General features: G+C 38.5%; 1 protein-coding gene and 1 long non-coding RNA gene across 2 annotated transcripts in view; one reads left to right on the top strand and one right to left on the bottom strand.

The window, feature by feature from the left end:
- Positions 1-7,632: 7,632 nt before the first annotated feature.
- LOC111269145 (uncharacterized) lies at positions 7,633-18,098 on the bottom strand. Its single transcript, XR_002685605.2, has 4 exons — positions 17,950-18,098; positions 13,245-13,267; positions 12,388-12,524; positions 7,633-7,826 (listed from the first exon to the last, which is right to left on the bottom strand). It is a non-coding gene; the product is annotated as an uncharacterized LOC111269145 (long non-coding RNA).
- The window catches only part of LOC111269143 (pecanex-like protein 4), a 41,199-nt gene continuing 38,082 nt past the window's right edge, over positions 15,906-19,022 (top strand). The window contains exon 1 of the mRNA XM_022848539.2: positions 15,906-16,411. Within this exon, the coding sequence (XP_022704274.1) occupies positions 16,321-16,411 (91 nt within the window). The 5' untranslated portion in view covers positions 15,906-16,320. The remainder of the gene's footprint in view (positions 16,412-19,022) is intronic.

Here is a 19,022-nt window from a genome sequence, read left to right as displayed (position 1 = left end):
AACCCAGTTGGCTGAGTATATACGCTCTTAAAGTGTTTTGATTTAATGATCGCGTTTAACATTACTTGGGCATTGGATAGCCATTTGATCCCTATGCCCCGGCTCGGATTGTGAGACGTTTGTGCCTCATGTAATAGAGGAAACTTGGCAGTCCGTTGATGTCAACTGCGTTCTTCTCAAGCCTTTAACACCTGATCGATACGAGGTTTTTTCACATGCAAGATGCTGGCTTGACCTCGACATATCGTTAGCGTTTTATTAAGCTGTCGTACAAATAATGAATCTATCGTACGAACCACCTCAACCAAGAAAACGAACAAGATCATTGTGTGAGTGGAAATAGGTAATTCTTCATCGAACCCGCGAGGGCGATCTGATCTATTCTTACGGCACATAGGTACTCAAGCTTAGTGCTATCTTCGTCCGCTCACCTTCGGCCTTTGCGAGACCCAATTGCTTCTCGGGGAACTGAACGGGCGGCAGCAGCAGACGACCGCTTTTGAATGGCCAAAAATAATTAACGAGCAAACTAATTAATGGAAGTTAATTAGCAGAAGCGACGCCATGCTTCCACTCTGTTGCTCCTTTAGCCCCTTATCTCCCCCTCTCCATTTCGTTTTAGGCTCGGAAAAAGGTCGAAATTACAACACAATTACACAACTGCGTTACGGCTGCAGCAGAAGAAGACCAACAGCAATAACGATGACTCAAGAACGGTCGCAATCTCGAAGTCGGTACCTAGTACCCTTTTCAAGGCCATACTTTTTCCGACAGGGCAAATCTGAGCAAGCAACAACCTGACGGTACGTATTAACCGAGTGGGCATCCCTTGCCCACTTTTTTCTAATGAGAATCGACGGAGAGTTAGAGAGCAAATTCGCTCAAGTCACAAGCACCACTTTTTAACAAAAAAGACGTAGAAAGTTACAATTAACATTGCACTGAAGGTGGAAAATGGTTTTAGAGCTGAGTGAACATGATTGTCTCTAGATAATCGTAATTATTGTCAACACAATTGTAACCTAGTCAACGGTACCGATTTTCAATCCACACTCTGTCTAACCCAACACGAACCTTGTTTATTTGCAAAAATAAGGCGCCATTCTCATATCAAAGTTATATGAGGACGCGTATTTTATAATCTTCTAAGTATTCATGCATTCGGGTACAAACTGTCTTTTTTCAAATTGGTGAGGAATGTCTACCGATTTTGGGGATTGATCCACAGACGGCTTCCAACTGGCGTTAGGGCCTGTGAAGCACAGAACGTATTTGGTGTAAGCAATTCTGACGAAAAGTCAATAGAGAATTTTTATGCGCTCAATATATGAAGTGTCCTCCTGCTGCCACAACGTTCACATTATAATTTCGGTGTATTTGAATTTTTGTATGTTCTAATAAAAGACATATTGTCGTTCTTGCGTCTGAACGAAGCCAGGCCAGCAAAAACCGCGAAGGCAAAGCGATGCACATAATCATTTTTTCGAAAATCTACTTGATAAAATTCAGACAATTTCTCATCGTTCTATGTTTATGTGCCTCACATTGAAGCTTCTTATTCTTTCCACAGCAGTAGGCTCACACCTATTTTTGGGCAGTAAAGGCAAAAACATTCGGGCAAAATGAGCTGTTCCCTTTGGGCATTAATGCCCATCTCGATGTTTTTCCGTCTAAATTCGACGAAGAACACATTGTACCAGCAGAGCGTATCGATATTAACTCTTATTTTATGCTCAACTGAAAACTTCTCGAGGAGACACGCTTGTGGCAAGCTGTCTGCTATCCCTAGTCCAGATCGCTTGTTGACAGCTGAAGCTTTCGTTCACGATAAAAGGAAAAATCTTGCCAACTTACTAAGAGCAATAGCAACGCAAAAACACGGCAAAAAAAATTACATTCAAATGATGAAAATTTTCCAAATGTCAGAAGAAAAACAGGTCTGAGGTTTTCTACTGTAGAAGGCAAACTTAATTCCAGCCTGTCTACAGCTTGCTATATAGAAGTATTAAGGTAAGTTTGGTAGGTCGAATGATGGGGCCTTCCGCGCGCAGAGAACGTTTTTAAACACAACATGCAAGTAAATAGATCGTTGCCTGCGGAAGGGTCTTCATGCCTAAGAAATGGGAAGAAGACAGTTCTTAATTACTGTCAGTCATTTCATTTCTATCCGTTGTCATTTCTATCGCGCATCCCTCGCTTATTCGATAGTGGATTACTTTGCTACATGATTATTATTATTATAAATATATGTTCTTTGTATAAAGAAGCCTTTATTTGCAGATTAAATGTCGTGTTTTGATCGAATAGATTTCATCCTAATTCCTTAATAGAAATTTACGGTAACGGATATAAAGTTTAAAAAAATTATACGCATAAATAAAATTTACCCCTAATCTTACGAATGAGCAGAAACGGCTCCATTACGTAGGACAATTCTCTCGTATTTTTCAAACAACGCGCTTTGAGTCCATTTTTCGTTGCTAAATGGTTCGAATTGCTACATTTGTAAATACATATATGGAATCTATTTTTGTATAGTATAGTATATTTAGTTCCCAGAAGAGATATCATGCAAATTTTTTTTTTCTTTTTTTTGCATGTCAATGCGTCAACCCTAAACGGTCTTAGCCATCGAATTTAAGCTCCGAAAAGTTTTCGAGTTCCTCCAGATCTTAGAAGTTCACAAAAAAAAATGGTCCAATCGAATGATCTAACAATGGATGTTGCAAACCAGTATGCTACAATCAGTGGCTCGAAATATGCCTTTGATCGAACGGCCAATAATTTATGATCGAGCGTTTGGATCTCAACTTCTAAGGATTCGCTCCTCTAGCAGCTCGTTATGATGATTCCGCCGACCGATAAGTTTTAGATATTGTTTCTTTAAATTTACGATTTTATCGAAAAATATCCACTGAAAGTGTGTAATGCATGTCCTACGTTCAGCTGCGATCCCTACAAAAGGATTGATTTGGCTTATTAATGTGTTTTTTTTTTAACGTCGATTTCAGGTTGCCTAGTGTATGGACCGCTAATTTTTTGACGTCTGACGGAAAAGTTCGTCTGCTCTTTTCGGTAAACAATGACTACAGCGACAATCGCGAGATCACAATACGCAATAAACCCATTTAATACAATAGTAGTTTAATAATAATTTGGATTTAACCGAATCAGCGTAAAAGCGCGCAACCTAACCTCCTAGTATCAGCCCATTTCAGAAGTTGAATCATATGATTCGCATATATTATATAACTGTTTTAATTAAAATAAAATAAAACTCTCTTTTATGTATAACTGATACTATACTAAGAAAAACAGAGATTTCAGCAACGTTAAAAGTCAACTGGAACTGGGATAATTCGTTTAATATAATTATGGGGAGTTAGAAGAGGAGCCGGTTAGGCCGGTGATTTGGCCTTGCGTATTTGGAAACACAGGTTATTATTTTTTGCAATTGCAATACGAGCATCTGTATAAGCGTTCTGAGATACACGCATGAGAGCGCCATCTTCTACAAAACTGGATAAAGGTTTCAGATCGTTTTTGATTTTGATTGGCCTTTCAATTTAAATAGTCTCAGTATTTTATTTATTTATCAATGTATAATAGTCAATAATAGTTGCACGCAAATAAGATGAGCAAGTGTAAAGGTATCGTTGTTTTTTTCCTTTGTCAGAGCTCTGAAATGAGTATTTGCATGCCTAATTTACCAATATACATTGTACTAATCCATACATCTCACGAAAGAATCACATGGGCACATTGTGGAGAATTGAGGTTTCCCTCCAGCGTATGTTTAATAGACAACAAGGCTATTATCACACCTAAAAGATAATGCTCTATATATATATATACAGGAAGGTCAAGGGCAACACCATCAGGGGGATTTTCTAACGTGCCCCCACGTATTTTTTTAAATATAAAAACGAACCAGACAGCTTGAGTACATCTTTTGAATCAATTGAACTGAATATATGCAGTGTACTTTTTTCCCTTCCCAGTGGAATAAAGTATATACATATATGGAGCAGAAGAAGAAAAAGACAAGCTTAATTAGCAGTAACCAATTGACTCGCTTCTGTTTTTCTAAATCTAGTTAAAAGTATTCGTTGTTTTTCATTTGAACTTTAAAATTATACTTTGTTTATTTTAAATATAAAATAGTATGGGGATAACGTTATAACCGATGACGTTTTAGAATACGATTAGTCGAGGTAGACTGCAATGCTGTATCAGTGCCATTTCTGCAAAAGTAGTAGAAAATAGGGCAAAAGAACCGGGCATCCGTTAAATTGAAATTCCTTTTTTTCTTTTTTTTTTTTAGTTAAACCTATCAAGCAAGAGATCACTATTTTTAAAACTGATTTGAAAGAGCTGTCTGGAAAGCCCAAAGTCACCATCAGTCCTATTACTTTAGTTGATTTACCAAAAGAAAAAAAACAAGCCGAGTTCCGAAGTAGGAGAAAATGTTGAGCAGAAGCAAAATAGTTAGGAACGCAACTCGATAAATAGTCTAATTAATTTGATGTTTCGAGCTCTACGCTTGGGCATCCCGTCTATACGACAGGTATGATTCAGTAAGGAAATATTAGAGAGATAAGATTCCAGTGTGGCTGACCGTCGCCATCTTGAGCGAGCTCCCATTGCTTACCTTTCATGAGCGTACTATTATTGCTAATAATATAAGTACTGTTTAATTTGAAAGGGACCAGTGGGTTCAACCAGCTAATTAGTAAATTTTATGCTATTTAAATGAACGCTTGTAAGTGGCACAGAGGGATCCGAGCACTGAGTGTTGCAGGTGGGTGCCTATATCGTTCTCGAAACTTGAAATTTGCTCAAGTTTAGTTCAATAAATTCGAATTAAAGTTTGAGCGTAAAGAAGAAATTTCATTAAGATATATGAATGAATGATGTCATTCATTATGCCTGTTGACAAGGAACCTATTCTATAGCCTGATAGCATTTACTTGAGATGTCAAAGTCAGACCTTTTACCACATCAGCTCATTAAGACGATTTAGATACCTCACAAAGAACCTCAAAATGGGTTGAGCAGAAACATTCAGAAGTGTCGCTACAATTGCTAGCTGTAAAAAACAAACCCATTTAAAATGAATATATAATAAATGTAGGGACGGAATTGCCTACATGAAAGCTGTTTAAAGGAAAACGGAACACGAAACTTGGCGCGAAATTTAAAAATAAATACCACCTCAAGAACGGAAGCGTAATTGAACAATAGTCTTTGTGTCATATCACAATTTACAAATATAATGCTATGTCATTGAACAAAACGTCTCTAGCACGTCTATATAGCTTCGGAATTAAATGCCCCTTACATTATATCTAGGACAGAATAATTTCCAAAGGGAAAAGGATCTTTGCGTTTCGACAACATCATGCTCCTCTAACTTTCGATCATGTCATTTCGTTAACTATATATATATATATATATATATATATATATATATATATACTAAGGATCACTACACGCAATTAATTCCAACGTAGTAGACGCTAGCAGTTGTGAATGTAATTTCTCTCTGCGATGGCATAACAGATGCCGCCGCTGATGTCGCGACCGTAAAGGGATCGGCACGCGACACCGCATAAGATAGCCGCAGTTAGCAGTATTACCGGTAGTGACATCTTCTTTTAGCATCTGTCATGGCTTCAATCTCGTCTGGGCTGGAAATGGCGTTCTTGCTTCGACGGTCGAACGACGATGCATGATAGTCAGATTGTCACCTATTTTGAAGTGAAGCCAGGATGCGGCCTAGCAGCTGAGTCAGTGCTTGCCTTCGCCGTAATGGAAGACAGTACAACTATGCGGTTCGAAACGAAGGACGGGGCATCGTCAGTGTTATTCAGAACGTGAATATTTAGTAGAGGATTATATACGATCGTACACAGTCGATTGACGCCACTACTCGATCGTAGCGTCGGAACAGCGAAGAAGCGATAGTGTCAAACGAATGGTCATACCACTGTGCATTAGAACGATTAAATGCAGACAAAGGAAGTAGAACGCCTATCTATACAAAGTTACATATTGGCTTGGCAAGCAATAGACAACGATTGTGCCCGTCGTCAATCAAATCCATGTAGTGGCTAGAGGGAGTCCTTCCGAAAGACTGGATTCACGACGACGAGTTTCATTAGATATCGTGTCCGATATGAGAGCCGAGTTCGTCTCTTATCGTCATGTATCGACCACAAGATAGCTGCTTTTCATGCGCAGTATTCTATTGATCGATACAATCAGTTGCGGTGTGGGGCAAAATTTAAACATGTGTCAAAACGTATATCATATAGGTAATAGCGGCAAAGCAAGTGATTTAAACGAACAGTGTTCTAACTGAAATCCTTTGCAACGTACAGTATATTGAATACACCTAATTTCAACTAAGCGCGTTCCCCTGTACGAACTCAACGGGTATCATGGGTAGTTCCATTGAACGAACGATATATTCCTTCTATTGCGGCATCTAGAAAACTGTGTTCGAAGTGCCGTTATTCGTGATACTAGCACGGTTCGGGCTGTAGCTCATGCTTCGATACAGCCTTCGTTCACGCGTAAAACTCAAACATCCCTCGATTAGCTTGCCGATAGTTAACATAGATGCGGGCCTAACCAATTACGGCCTTCTAAATGATACTACCGGCTCACTGCCAAAAATACACGAAAAAAATTGCGGAAATAGCTAGTGCTTGCACCATTGGCTTCGATAGATGTCTTTCTGCGACACTCTGCTTGCTAAGGGGGAGAAATCATAGAGACATTAAAATCTACTTTTTTCCCCGTAGTCTAGGTAGATAACTAAGACTTTCTCCTGTACGTAGAGTTCCCGAACGAAGTAAAAAACATATGCCAATGTTAGCTTTTTGCCTTATCAGCATCAAAAGCTCTTCACTACGAGCCTATAAGTGGAAGTTATACTGTAATTTAGTAAATAGTCGACGGGCTAATATCTTACCAACTGGAAGCACTTCGACTTTTCGGGCGCTACTACGACTTCACCAGCTTTGCTATTATCCAAAGATATAGGCGTACGTTCATTGAATAGCTACACGTGGCATATATCCTTGTGTACCTAAGCAGCTAGACAATTATCCATTTTCTATCTTTAATGAAAGACTTCACGAGGCCACTTTCTTGATCGAATGAGACTGACGGCTAGAAGCGTTGTAGAAGATTTAGGTGTCTTTTTTTACAGGATAAATGAGAGCTTACGCTGAAACTCGAAATCGGTACCACTTATCTGGCTGTCGTCCGGTGCTCGAAACAGGGTTCATGTTCTAAAATCGATATCGCTCGATAAGATATGATCCTACATGTAGTTAGGATCTGGAGAAACGATTGATTTCCAATGTTGAATTTTACTAAAGTTGTAGTGATGTGAAATCTTAGGCTAAAATACCATCCAGAACCAATAAGATCTATTTAGCAGCTATTACGACTTGGACGTAACTTTGTTTGGCTCGTGTTGAAACTAAGCAAAAAATCAAAGCGTTTATTGAAACAATCGAAATATAGAAGTTTGACAACCATCGACCAGTAGCTATGATGACAGTGGTTTACTTTAGTTTCAAATATGAAAGAAAAAAATAAAGAAACATTCCATCCATAAGTAGCTCGATTTAATTTACCATATGCTATGAACTATATGGTCTACTTTTGCTAGCCTTTCGATAGCTCACCCGGTAGATATACACAAAACAGTTTTGCCTTCATATTGATTATATCTATTTTTTTTTTATAATAATCTATAAATTTGTTACTGGAGACTATGCCGAGTACATTTTTTTGCACACAGAAGAAACCTGGAAAACAAACATAATTGAAATAATATATTATCATCATTATCAAAATCGAGTTTATATTGAAGCGGTCACCATGACCAAAGGTCGATAGAAGAAGACATAAGACGCAGATGATTTTTTCGTCAACGGCTATCTATAGACTAACCATGGCAAGTCCGTTCTTTGGGCCGGGTTCATGCGAGACGTTGATTACGAAAGAGTACAGTGGCGTCAAATGAAGTTGAGCTCTAGATGAACTAAGTGAATCGAGTGCATATTAAACGCATAACTTAGATAAAGTCATACTAATGAGCGTGGTTCATAAATATCAATCAAAGGAAATCGTAGTAGCTTTACTGCGTGTACCTTCTATGTGCTCTGCTTATAATGATAAAGAGTACAGGAGGGAAAATAAACCGTAAACAGGGTATACCGGCCAGCGAGATGGCCCGTTGTGGTGGATAATACACTATAGCTTATTTGTTTACATTGGGCAGAATTGCCCTCCGATGTGGCCAGGGCACAGGATGTGTGGACCCATAATGTATGGTAGCGTAGTGTGATTATGAACCTAGTTGTACATCTACGATTGGCTGGGGCCGTCCGCATAATTTGCGACAGGCGTGTGCAATCAGGGCAATATACATCGTTTTAATTGGAACGCCCCATTTGTATAAGCACTACCTAAAACTATACTATATATATATATATATATATATATATATATATATATATATATATAATTTGCATGACTAAACTCAGTTTGTTTATAAAAACACTTAGATTTTGAAGGTACAGCAACATCAATCTTCTAGCATCATTCCAATAGAAGGAATCGATTCTGCCATGCTATGCAAGATTCTATTGATACTCTTTTGAAGAATAATTTAAACAAGTTATCAAATAGTAGCGTGATACTGAACGGGAGCGAGTATCGTGCACGCCAGGACAGCGCCTAGTAACTGGCAGCACTCTCATGCAAGATCGATTAGGGCTGTTCTATGTAAGCATATAAATTCGGTCTAAACAATAATCCATCAATTGTCTACTTGTTCCCATTACGACCGTGTCTTCGATAGCATTCTGGTAAATAAACATGTAAACGCGAACTGTATGTCCGAAGTACATAGAGCAGTAACAAGGAAGAATTATAGTTGTTTTTCTCCTTCTTCATACAACGAAAACTGCAACGCTTTTAAAATGGCTTTATGTACTTTTTTTCCCTTGTTATTATGAGTGTTCGTATGGAAGCTATGTTCTCGGTTCGATCAAGCTCGATGATAGCAAAAGCACATATTAATGAATTCTACGTTGCTCAAGCTGCTACTGCTGCTGTTGTTCAACGTTCTAGGCTTAAACCCATGTAAATAACGTTTGTACTTTTTGTACATCAGACATATCACGCTTTGTCGTTGCCTCATAGTTTAAAAATGTCTATAAGCAACGGTCAAGGCTATTCAGCTAGCCAGACAAAGTTCTGCGTGTGTAGTTCCGATTGTACAGCCCGTGGGGGCCACGAGATTAAATTCATATGACTTAAGATATCGTAAACAGAATAAATTTACTCTCAAGGTAAATATCTGCTCGTTAAGCAAGGGTACTGTATACACAGTAATAGCCTTTCTATACTAATCTCTTACTAGCAGAAATAACCATTACCAAAGAAGCCGCTATAATATAGTTGCACGTGCCAGATTTCTCATTTTATACTATAAAAGAGGTAAAGTTTAACGCTTAACTTGCTTTATTGAATGGAAGTTATGATTAGGGTCTGACAGAGTAACCACATACCTCACTGTTTGGTTATGGCTTATCTTTAAGGAAATATAATGTATATTCTTCTAACGTATACGCCACGGACCTCGGATTCTCCTACACTAGAGTCCGTTACGGATGCCGGTTCCAGTATTGAATACGGCCAGACTTCAGGTGGCTCATCACCGTACGAAAGCACAAAGGTTATTGGGCTAGTGTATGGTTTGCTTTGGGAGGTTGAATCCTATAGTAGCGTGAAATTTTATCATCAGCTAACCAAGTTTAGCTCCTTATTTTTATAATCAATATAGAGAATGTTCCCAATCGCCGTTGTCAACGATCTCCGTGTCCTTGACCCTTAAGAAGGGACTTTCGTTGTGGTGACGAGACTGAGGAACCATGTCCATCGAAACTGTCAGTGTTTTTTCCAGCTTTATCAGTGTTTTTTTCTCACGGGAGGTAGATCTCGCTAGTAGCTAAACAAAAGCTAGCATACGAGGAACTTGACTGTGTATCGCCTTTACAAATGCCAAACCTTGGCTAACAATGTATAGGTACGGGTCCAACGCGCGGTTATTTGCAACTTACTAACTTTGCTACACGATACGCACACAGCCAGGCGAAAACCTCAAGTGATTTTCCATTGTCGCGTAAACCAACTAAGTGGCTGATTAGGGTGAGACAGATGCCGGAATACAACTTATAGATGTAAACAAACCATTCGAAGTTATATTTATCCTTCACGTGCGCCACATGCTGAAGGTGTCAATTGAAGTCACTCTCGATTGAATGGCGTGCATTGAAGACTTGCAGATTCGCAGGTAAGATCGGACGCGAGTTATCGAATGTAACTTAAGTTCGACACAAGCTGCTTGATATGCGCACGCAAAAGCGACCGTCTTTCGAATATTCAGACGCGGCTATTGCAGAAAGTAGCAAACTGCGGGTAAGTAAGTAATAATAATAATAATAATAATAATAATAATGCACGCCTTTAGCTGCCTTGTGTTAACGCTTCATGATTTGTTTTTTGGCCACATCACTGACCATTATTACCTTCGTTGTCAGTGGTGTCGCTAAGCGGCGTAAAGCATTAGATTCGAAAACGCCTTAGTGCTTCTCTATTATAACTCGGCTGTGACAAACACACTACTCATAGTATAAATATATTAACTTCACTTTCAGCTCTTCAATAGCTAAGTTAGTTATACTTTTACTAATCGCGAGAAGTTATTACTGAACGGATTACAAGTTTCTCAAATGAACTTAATGGGAGCGAAAATATGCTGTGCAAATAAGTAACTAAGCGTCATTTAATTATTAAAGATTTGGAATAGTTTAAATTGTCGGATTATTGATCTTATTTCAAATCCGGCGATGAAAGGCGTTTTTTGATGACGTTTGATGAAAACAGACTCATCATGGTTCAAGTAACCAGGGGAATGGTACGAATTCTGATTCTTTAGTATGAAATATTACAGTTTTGTGCTTAAAGTTATCCAACATTTTTCGCTATACACTTGCATTTTATATAGAAATATACGTGAGATAGAGAAGCACCGTTGTGGAAGGTTTTATTAGTAGCGGCTCATCTAGGCCAGATCTCAAGGAAGTCGTAAGAAGACGTCAGCAAATAGCTTCGTTTCCTTGGGGTTGACTTTCCTGTGCCTCACCGATGCCACTTACCGGTGGTTCCCTAAGGGCACCTCACTTTTTTGTCCTATTCTAGCTTCTCACGGCTAGATCGTTCTTACTTTATCTCGTCCGAAAGACATTTAAGCTGTCAGTCGTGATTTCGCTTGAGATTGAATCAACGCAAAATATATCATTGTTTAAATAAATATGCGAAGATGATTGGATTTTCATCTACGTCCCATTCGCTTGCCTAGCGACAGAAGGCCGGGTCCGAACCCTTAAAATAACATAGCTGTAGCATTTTATTAACACATGTCGAAAGGCAGTCGTTACCATTGGTTAGTTTCTAAAGCATCCAGCAGTAGCATCAAACGGAACATCTCGCTAATAATTTTCGCTTTTCCCCTATCGTTCTATTAGCTGGACCTAAAAGTCAGAGAAAGGCGCATGGTCAGCAGACGTATCTGAGCAGTAACGGCGCATCCTGTACCCGAACAAACCTCGCTTTGATGTGCTATGGTGGAGGTTACGAACTTTTTCCTCTTCCGGCCTTCTGCTGTTCGAAAAAATCCTACACTGCCCTGTATCAATCCAGTGGGCAAGGAATCAATTATCTTGCTCAGAGTAAAAATAAGAGCGAAACTCTAATGCGCAAAGCTGGGCTACGCACCTGAGGCCCCATAGTGAGAGGGCACTGGAGAATACAGGACGTAATACGTGGGAACGTAATTTGGTTTTTTTTTTTTGTTCCCGAAAAATTCTCTTCATTTTTTTACAAAAGGCGCGATCACTGGATAAGTTGCGGACGCCATTGGTATTTTTGGGCAAAAGCAACTAGGAACGAACAAACTAAACCCATCGAACATCAAAGTAGTGATGGAATTTTATAATCGTCACGCTACGACGACTATGGTGGGTCAAACAAATCGCAAAAATTTACTCCCTGTGTGTTTCACTCAGACTCGAAATAACATATTGCCGTCCGTCCTAAAACATAGGCGACAATCGGTTTGTTATTTGGAGTTCTATTCGGATAGGTTCTAAGTTGAATCTTGATCATCTTGCTAATACCGAAAAACACGATATACTATTTCTACCGTTTACATTGTTAACAATTTACTTCTACCGCTACCCAAGCAACTTTAATCGGCTTCGGTACCCCCGGGGGCTTGTACAGTACGCAAACACTTACCTTTATTTTGACAAATTACGTCTCTTAGTGCGGCACTGCTTGTTTCAATAGCTATGAGCGCCAGTTCAGATATTCGGAGTCACTTGACCGATTCACTTAAGGTCGCTGACTCAGATCCTGCCAGTATGTATATTACTCTGCAAATGCGATATACAAGCTGTATATTAATGAGAGTAGCGATTACATACAATCGTTATTAAGTAATATGTCGTAACATATAGGTTGAGTAAGGCATTACTGCTCTTAATAGCGAACAAAAAGAAGGAGGGTAAAAACAGGAAGAACGAAGGGAGCTAGTAGAGGGTTAATAATTGTAACACAATAAGAAAGTGTTGACAATGCTGTTTTAGGCATTAACTCGAACCTGTGCGAAAATAAGATGCCAGTCAGCGAAAGAAAGGCTAGGTACAGGATTCAAAAATGTAACGTTTTACCTCAAGAGCAAAATTCATGTGTGGCAGGCTATTTCACGGATCAAACAGATGGCGGCACCTAACAAAATTCCCGAAAAGATACTCGCAGAACATCGACATTTTTCTTAAACAAGCCTTAATCTAATTAGAAGCCAAAAAGGAGCTGACCTGCGCTTAAATTAGATACGTTTCTACAGTTAATGAGCAACCTTAAATTTCATTTAGCTACCTTTAAAAAAGTTACTTTTTATCTTAATATGCCCATAGAATAAACGACGATGGAATTTAGTGAGGTTAAATAGAGATCATCAAAGACGAACTGGTTATGTTTTTAAAAATGAAATAATAATTTCAGGCTGTCTAAGATAATGAATGATAAGTGAGAATATATTTACTCTTTGCTGAACTCTCTCAGGCATAAACGAAATTTCGGACGGAACTTACCAATACTTCCACCAGAATTTAATCTGGAACAAAAAAAAACAATGCTTCTAGTTACATCTACGTTTCGAGTTTTAAGTCTGGTAGCGACGCTTGGCATTCGATGGGACGACTGGACGGCTCCCAACAATAGACGTCTGTCTATGCCCGGGTTCGAATCTAGACCCCAACATGTGTCTAAGACTAGCAAGCAAACAGTAAGCCATCACGGAGATGATTGTAACTATCTTTTTCGCATTATTTAAATAACAACACTATCTTAGAGTATGGCGGAATGGCCTTAAGTAAATATTGAATTTGATCTAAAGAAACGTACTCAAATTGTAGTAATTGTAACTTTCTTCTATATACAAGTGTTTATTAAACATAAACGGTAATATTATGTAGATTACACGGGTTCCTTCAATGCATTGGATGGTAGAGTGGGTTTATCATCAGCTTAATTCGTCATTAAAAAGCGACTACCACGGAACGTTTAGTATCTATAGAATAAACTTTAAACGCAACTTCTTACACGCACACCCACGAGAAATGCCGCTTGCCGAATGAGATTGCGAAACTTCAAAGGAAAACAAACAGATCAATCTTTGTTCTTCTTCAGACTCTGATTATGCCGGATGGAAGAAAGGTTGTTTCCTACAAGGAATGAGCTCGAATAGCAGTTTTACTATTAGATCTTCCTGAAAATCTTTTTACTAATATTTGTCTATCTAATCTTGTGGGCTTAGCTATTCCAGAGATAAGCTCGAACCAGCGGCGCTTGGTAGGTTGTTTATCTTTTTGAATTCTAATAATGCTAGCGTTCGAAAAATGTCAAAATATTAGGTTAAAATAGAACGCGAGGGATCTTACTGGGCTGATGTTTGATAAATCCAGTTAACTGTTAACTTTTTGAAGTGAACTTCGTAAAGACATCGTAAAATAGGGTAAAAAAAAAGTAATATTGCCAATGTTTTACGCTTAAACTAACAACACCGGCTATATATATATATATATAATCCGTTTTTCTACAATATTCTCCCGTTTTCAAACAGTGTATTGTGTTTGTTCCGTATAACCAGAAATTATCAGATTTGATCTCAAATGTTAAAGGATTGCTTTACTCAATCTTTGAAAGCTTCTTCTGAAAGCCGATTTTATCTACTAAATAATGGAGAAGAATTTTCCAGTGTATGAGACCCTTCCACTCCCAATAAACACAAATTGTGGCATTCTTCGAATGGAGATCTGACTTAATTTCGGGCTTAAGCCCACCTTCCGAAGCTGAGTATAGGATGCTTTCATTGCGCGTTGCTCATTACATCTGAACCACAATATATCCGGCCATTCAGTATATATTGTGCCTCAGAGAACGTGACTATTTTGGGTAAGAGTAACTTCTCGGGCTGTGTTTAAGTTCTGAACGTAGTGTATAATGTAGTTGACATCCTACCAGTACACTTCCTTGGGAGAGGCGAATGCATCACCAAAGAGTTTTACCTGCTTATTCCAGAAGTTGTTGGGTGCAGTATCTAAAGGAAAGCTCAGGTTTGTACCAGTTAGATTACTATGTACAGGGGGCTATTGAGTATGAATTCAACAATTCTCGACATCACAATGTGGGCTCGTTCGACCTATCGTACGATCTATTGCGTTTGCATATCTGCAAAGGGGATGTTTGGAATGAGCCTGTAAGCGATCAAAGTCTTCAATGGAGGCAACAGTCGTGGTGAATGGAGCCTATATTACATTAGTGTTTATTAACATACGATTTTAGATACAAAACGCAATACAAATTTCGGGTCTTGGTCATTTTAATGATTTAGGTGGGAATGCGGCACAAGCAATTGATGACCAAACCTCTCTACGGTATCATCCGTAATAGTATGCGCAGTCCTCGAGGCTTAATAATAAGGCTTGAGCTCCCGTAACGTACTCGTTGATACACACGTTAGATAAACATTATGTTGATCTTTTCTTAGTTCGGTATTCACTCCATGCCTATTCCAAGTTATGACGATAAGCTAAATGATGTGGGGGCTTTGGTGACACTAGGCCGAACTAGAACGTTTTCGAACAGCAATCAGTGTGATCATTCGCATTTACTTATATACGGTACTGTAAATATACTAAATAGATATAAATCCAACATGATATATAAGTTTTCTCATATAAACTAATAAAATCGCTAAAATCTCTAAGGTACATGCTGCAACAATTCGAATAAAATATATTTATACAAAAACGTTTTTTTTTTTGTAATTCTTGCATGCAGCACATCCGATCATTTTGAGTTTTATGCATATTTGGGCCACCTGTCGACGGCTTAGTGTAAAACCCTAATGCATCGTTCCAGGATGCCCTTGACTTCAACCCCTGATGACTGCTGTTTTCCTCTCACATATTTTTTGGAGTTGCCACCCCATGTAACTATTCACACGTATTCACCTCGAGTTAGTCGTCGCAGATGTACAAAGTAAAATGCAGCATACATAGCAATCGGAGTTCGAAGAGGTCCCAGTTTCATTTTATGGACATAGTCCTTCAGCTAATCGACTAACAGACCCACCGGCGGGCCAGCGCTCGTCGCTATAGATACCATTGGGTTCAAATCATAACAAACTCAGCCCCAACAACACTCGCTAATGCTGGGCAATCGCTTGTCTAGTCGTCAAACGACAGGATTTGGTTTACAGGGACAGTCAACTGATAGCCTATTTGGGTGCATTCATACCATACTTTGCATTTTAAATTTCTCGGCAGACATAATTATGCCGTCATCACGAATTAGATACGACCACGGTCGCTGCTGCGAAGAAAAGACCAACGGCAATGATATAGCAATGTGGTGACACAAGTTCAGTTCCAAGTTACCTGTATTTGATGCGGTTATCACCAGCTATGGCTACTGCTCTGTGAGGTTTTCAAGCCAAACGGAAAAGTGCGCTTAAAGAGCGCTAATATTCAGTCGTGCAAATGTGACCAGTGTGTATCCAGTCGTGACGCTATGGATAACGTGAATTTTTACGAATAAGCAGGACGGACGGACATAATGAACAAGGCAGAACGGCCGAAATAGGTGGCGTTCCCAGTTTCCAACATGGGCAATCCTCTCGTTAGCAGCTACAAAGGCGCCTTCGTGGCTACGAGGATATTCTCGACGGTCACTGGAGGTATACGGTGGCCTTCGGGTAAGCAGTTTAGATTATATTTTTCCGTTGAATTTATATTTCACACTGCGTGACAATGCCCTGCAATTGCTGTATTGCAATGTATTGAAGTAGTTGATAGTGTACAATTGTAATGTAAATAGTTCCTTTTGAGTAAACAGACTTTTTCTGTCACAAGTCGGTCATCAAAAAACAACGGTTCCAAGAACAGCTTAACTTGAGCCAGCAATAAGAGTCGTCTGGTGTCGTGCGAACTAATCCTTTCTATCTATTGCTACATAATCTACATTTCGAAACGAATTGCCCTTTTTCCTAACTCTGTACAAGAATCTACTAGAATCAAAACATACGAGCTCTGCTCATTTTTTTTGCTTGGATTTAACACGATAACATAATATCTTATTTATCTGAAAAGATAAAAATGCTTACCATGCTACTCTTACTACCAACAACTGTAATAAAGGATCTTTTTTTGTATTTTAGGTAAAAATACACAAAAAAAACACTTGTTACGCTTTAAATATTGAATCATAAGATCATCTGAATGGTGGCGTTTGATTCAAAGGAAAGGTGTTAGCAAGTTTAATTATTGTTGTCCTAGAACGTGAACACCTCCTTGTGACAAGTGAACGCTATACTTATATATAGATATATATAGTACGATACATAAACATATCTTAGGATGACGCCTAATTCAAGTGAAAATGTTATTCGACATTAGGCCTAAACAGGAGTCAAATAAATGAAACGTTCATTAGGAATCATCTAGGCATATTTGTGCTGCTGTTTCCTCTCAATGCATATTTAGCTAAAAAAATCGCCTTCGAAGCTTTTTTCCTCTCTTGCTGAGATTTCAGTTACTTCAATGCATAGAAAGTGTGAAAAAATGTGTTATTCCATAGTTTGATATCTATATAGTTTGAAATGCTTCTGTTTTTTTTTTGAATTTTTCGAGCAGATTTTGCTCTTTTTATTAACAAACAAACCAACTAGAATTTAAATTTCCTTTTGATAACGAGCAGTACGAGCACGTTGACAGCTCGAATATCAACAAAATAAGACGACATAGATAATAGTGAACAAGGGATTTTTCTTCAGGCAAGCTAATGATGATAGCTGAACCCAACTATATAAGATAGGCTGTGCGTTAGTTCATCAAGTCATTAACTTAACAATTAAGTTAAACTCTAATAATTGTTATACTACTAAGTGCGTAAAGACTTATTTAACAACAAGCACCTGAAGCAATAATAGTCTTAAAAACGGATGTAGGCAGTTAGCGTCTCCTGTACATTTAGTTAGTCCTCGTTGATATGTGACGAATTAGATTATCGAAATAAAAGGCTGTCCCATCGCTCTTACCACTCTTGCCATTGAAGAATCAGTGTGTACGAAGACATATAAATTTGTGTCCCTCATGTATACAGTCACCTTCTTTGAACCTTTCTGGAAGTACCACGATATCCTACAGATTTTTTTCTTCGACACTATAAGCGCAAAGCTATCCAGAATATATCTCCGTTTAGATGTGAAGCAGTCGGTTAGTTCTTTATACATACCTTTATGGTATCCTGAGAATAATTTCTATATCCGTTTACGCATTGGTTTTTAGTATAGTTATTAGTCTGCATTATATTCGCTAATGATTCCTAAAGAGACTCATTTCAGTTTTACTCCTTAGACACCAAACGTATGGGTCTGGCCTAAATTACGCATTAACTGTTGAAAGTATTATGGCTGTTCAAAATCTGACAGCGCGCGCGCGCGCGCGCATACGAGGGGGGAGAGAGAGAAAGAGAAAGGGAAAGAGACGTGACATGCAACGACGCCTCCCGTTCAAGTGTGCAGTAGAACCCACTACTGAATATGCAGACCTGTATTCAAAGCGTCTCCATTCAACACAATATGGATAAAAGGTGCTTGAATAGAGCGTATACATAGCAAAGGATTAGTTCCGATAGTGTAAAATAAACGTTCCTATGGTCTCTCATCAACAGCTATTGGCTCAATTTTGAGTGATTTGTCGAGTGGTTGTACTTCATGGTAATTATAGATTAACTCTGAATGGTCGGATTTTACACAGAACTATGCTGAACAGTGGCGAAGATTTCTTGTATATGTCGAAAAATAAAATACTTTTCTAAAATACCGTACTACATGCCTTACATAACAGTCTCCGTGATTTAAAGGAAGGACACCCTTTGAACAGTTTAGTCGATCGATGTTTAGAATCTACCCGGCCAAGTGATAATGGGCGTTTCTTTATGAACATTAATATTTCACGGTTCTTTCTTGTGTAGTTTTTACATCGAATCGGAGTCATAATAACAGATGGTTAGGGTATGTTTGCCAAAATGTTTCTGAAGATGAACTAATAAGATTTTTAATTGTAAATTTAAAAAATACATCACCGAAATTTACAGTAAGTTGCAAATACTTTTCACTTTTTTAAATGTGACATACGGTCTATATGGATAAAAATAGCTTTCTTTTTGCATGTACTATATTCTTAAACCTCTAAACTCATATAACTCGTTAACTACTTGTTCTAATTACTGTAATTTAGTTTTTTTAACACAGTCACTCGTTATAGCTGGAAAACACGTTACTACGCTCCACAGGTACATTTATG

The sequence above is a fragment of the Varroa jacobsoni genome, unplaced genomic scaffold (assembly GCF_002532875.2).
Source record: "Varroa jacobsoni isolate VJ856 unplaced genomic scaffold, vjacob_1.0 scaffold_1358, whole genome shotgun sequence".
NCBI classification, from domain to species: Eukaryota; Metazoa; Arthropoda; class Arachnida; order Mesostigmata; family Varroidae; genus Varroa; species Varroa jacobsoni.
The sequence above is the reverse complement of the archived record's forward strand: the minus strand, read 5'-3'. Positions and strand labels throughout refer to the sequence as shown.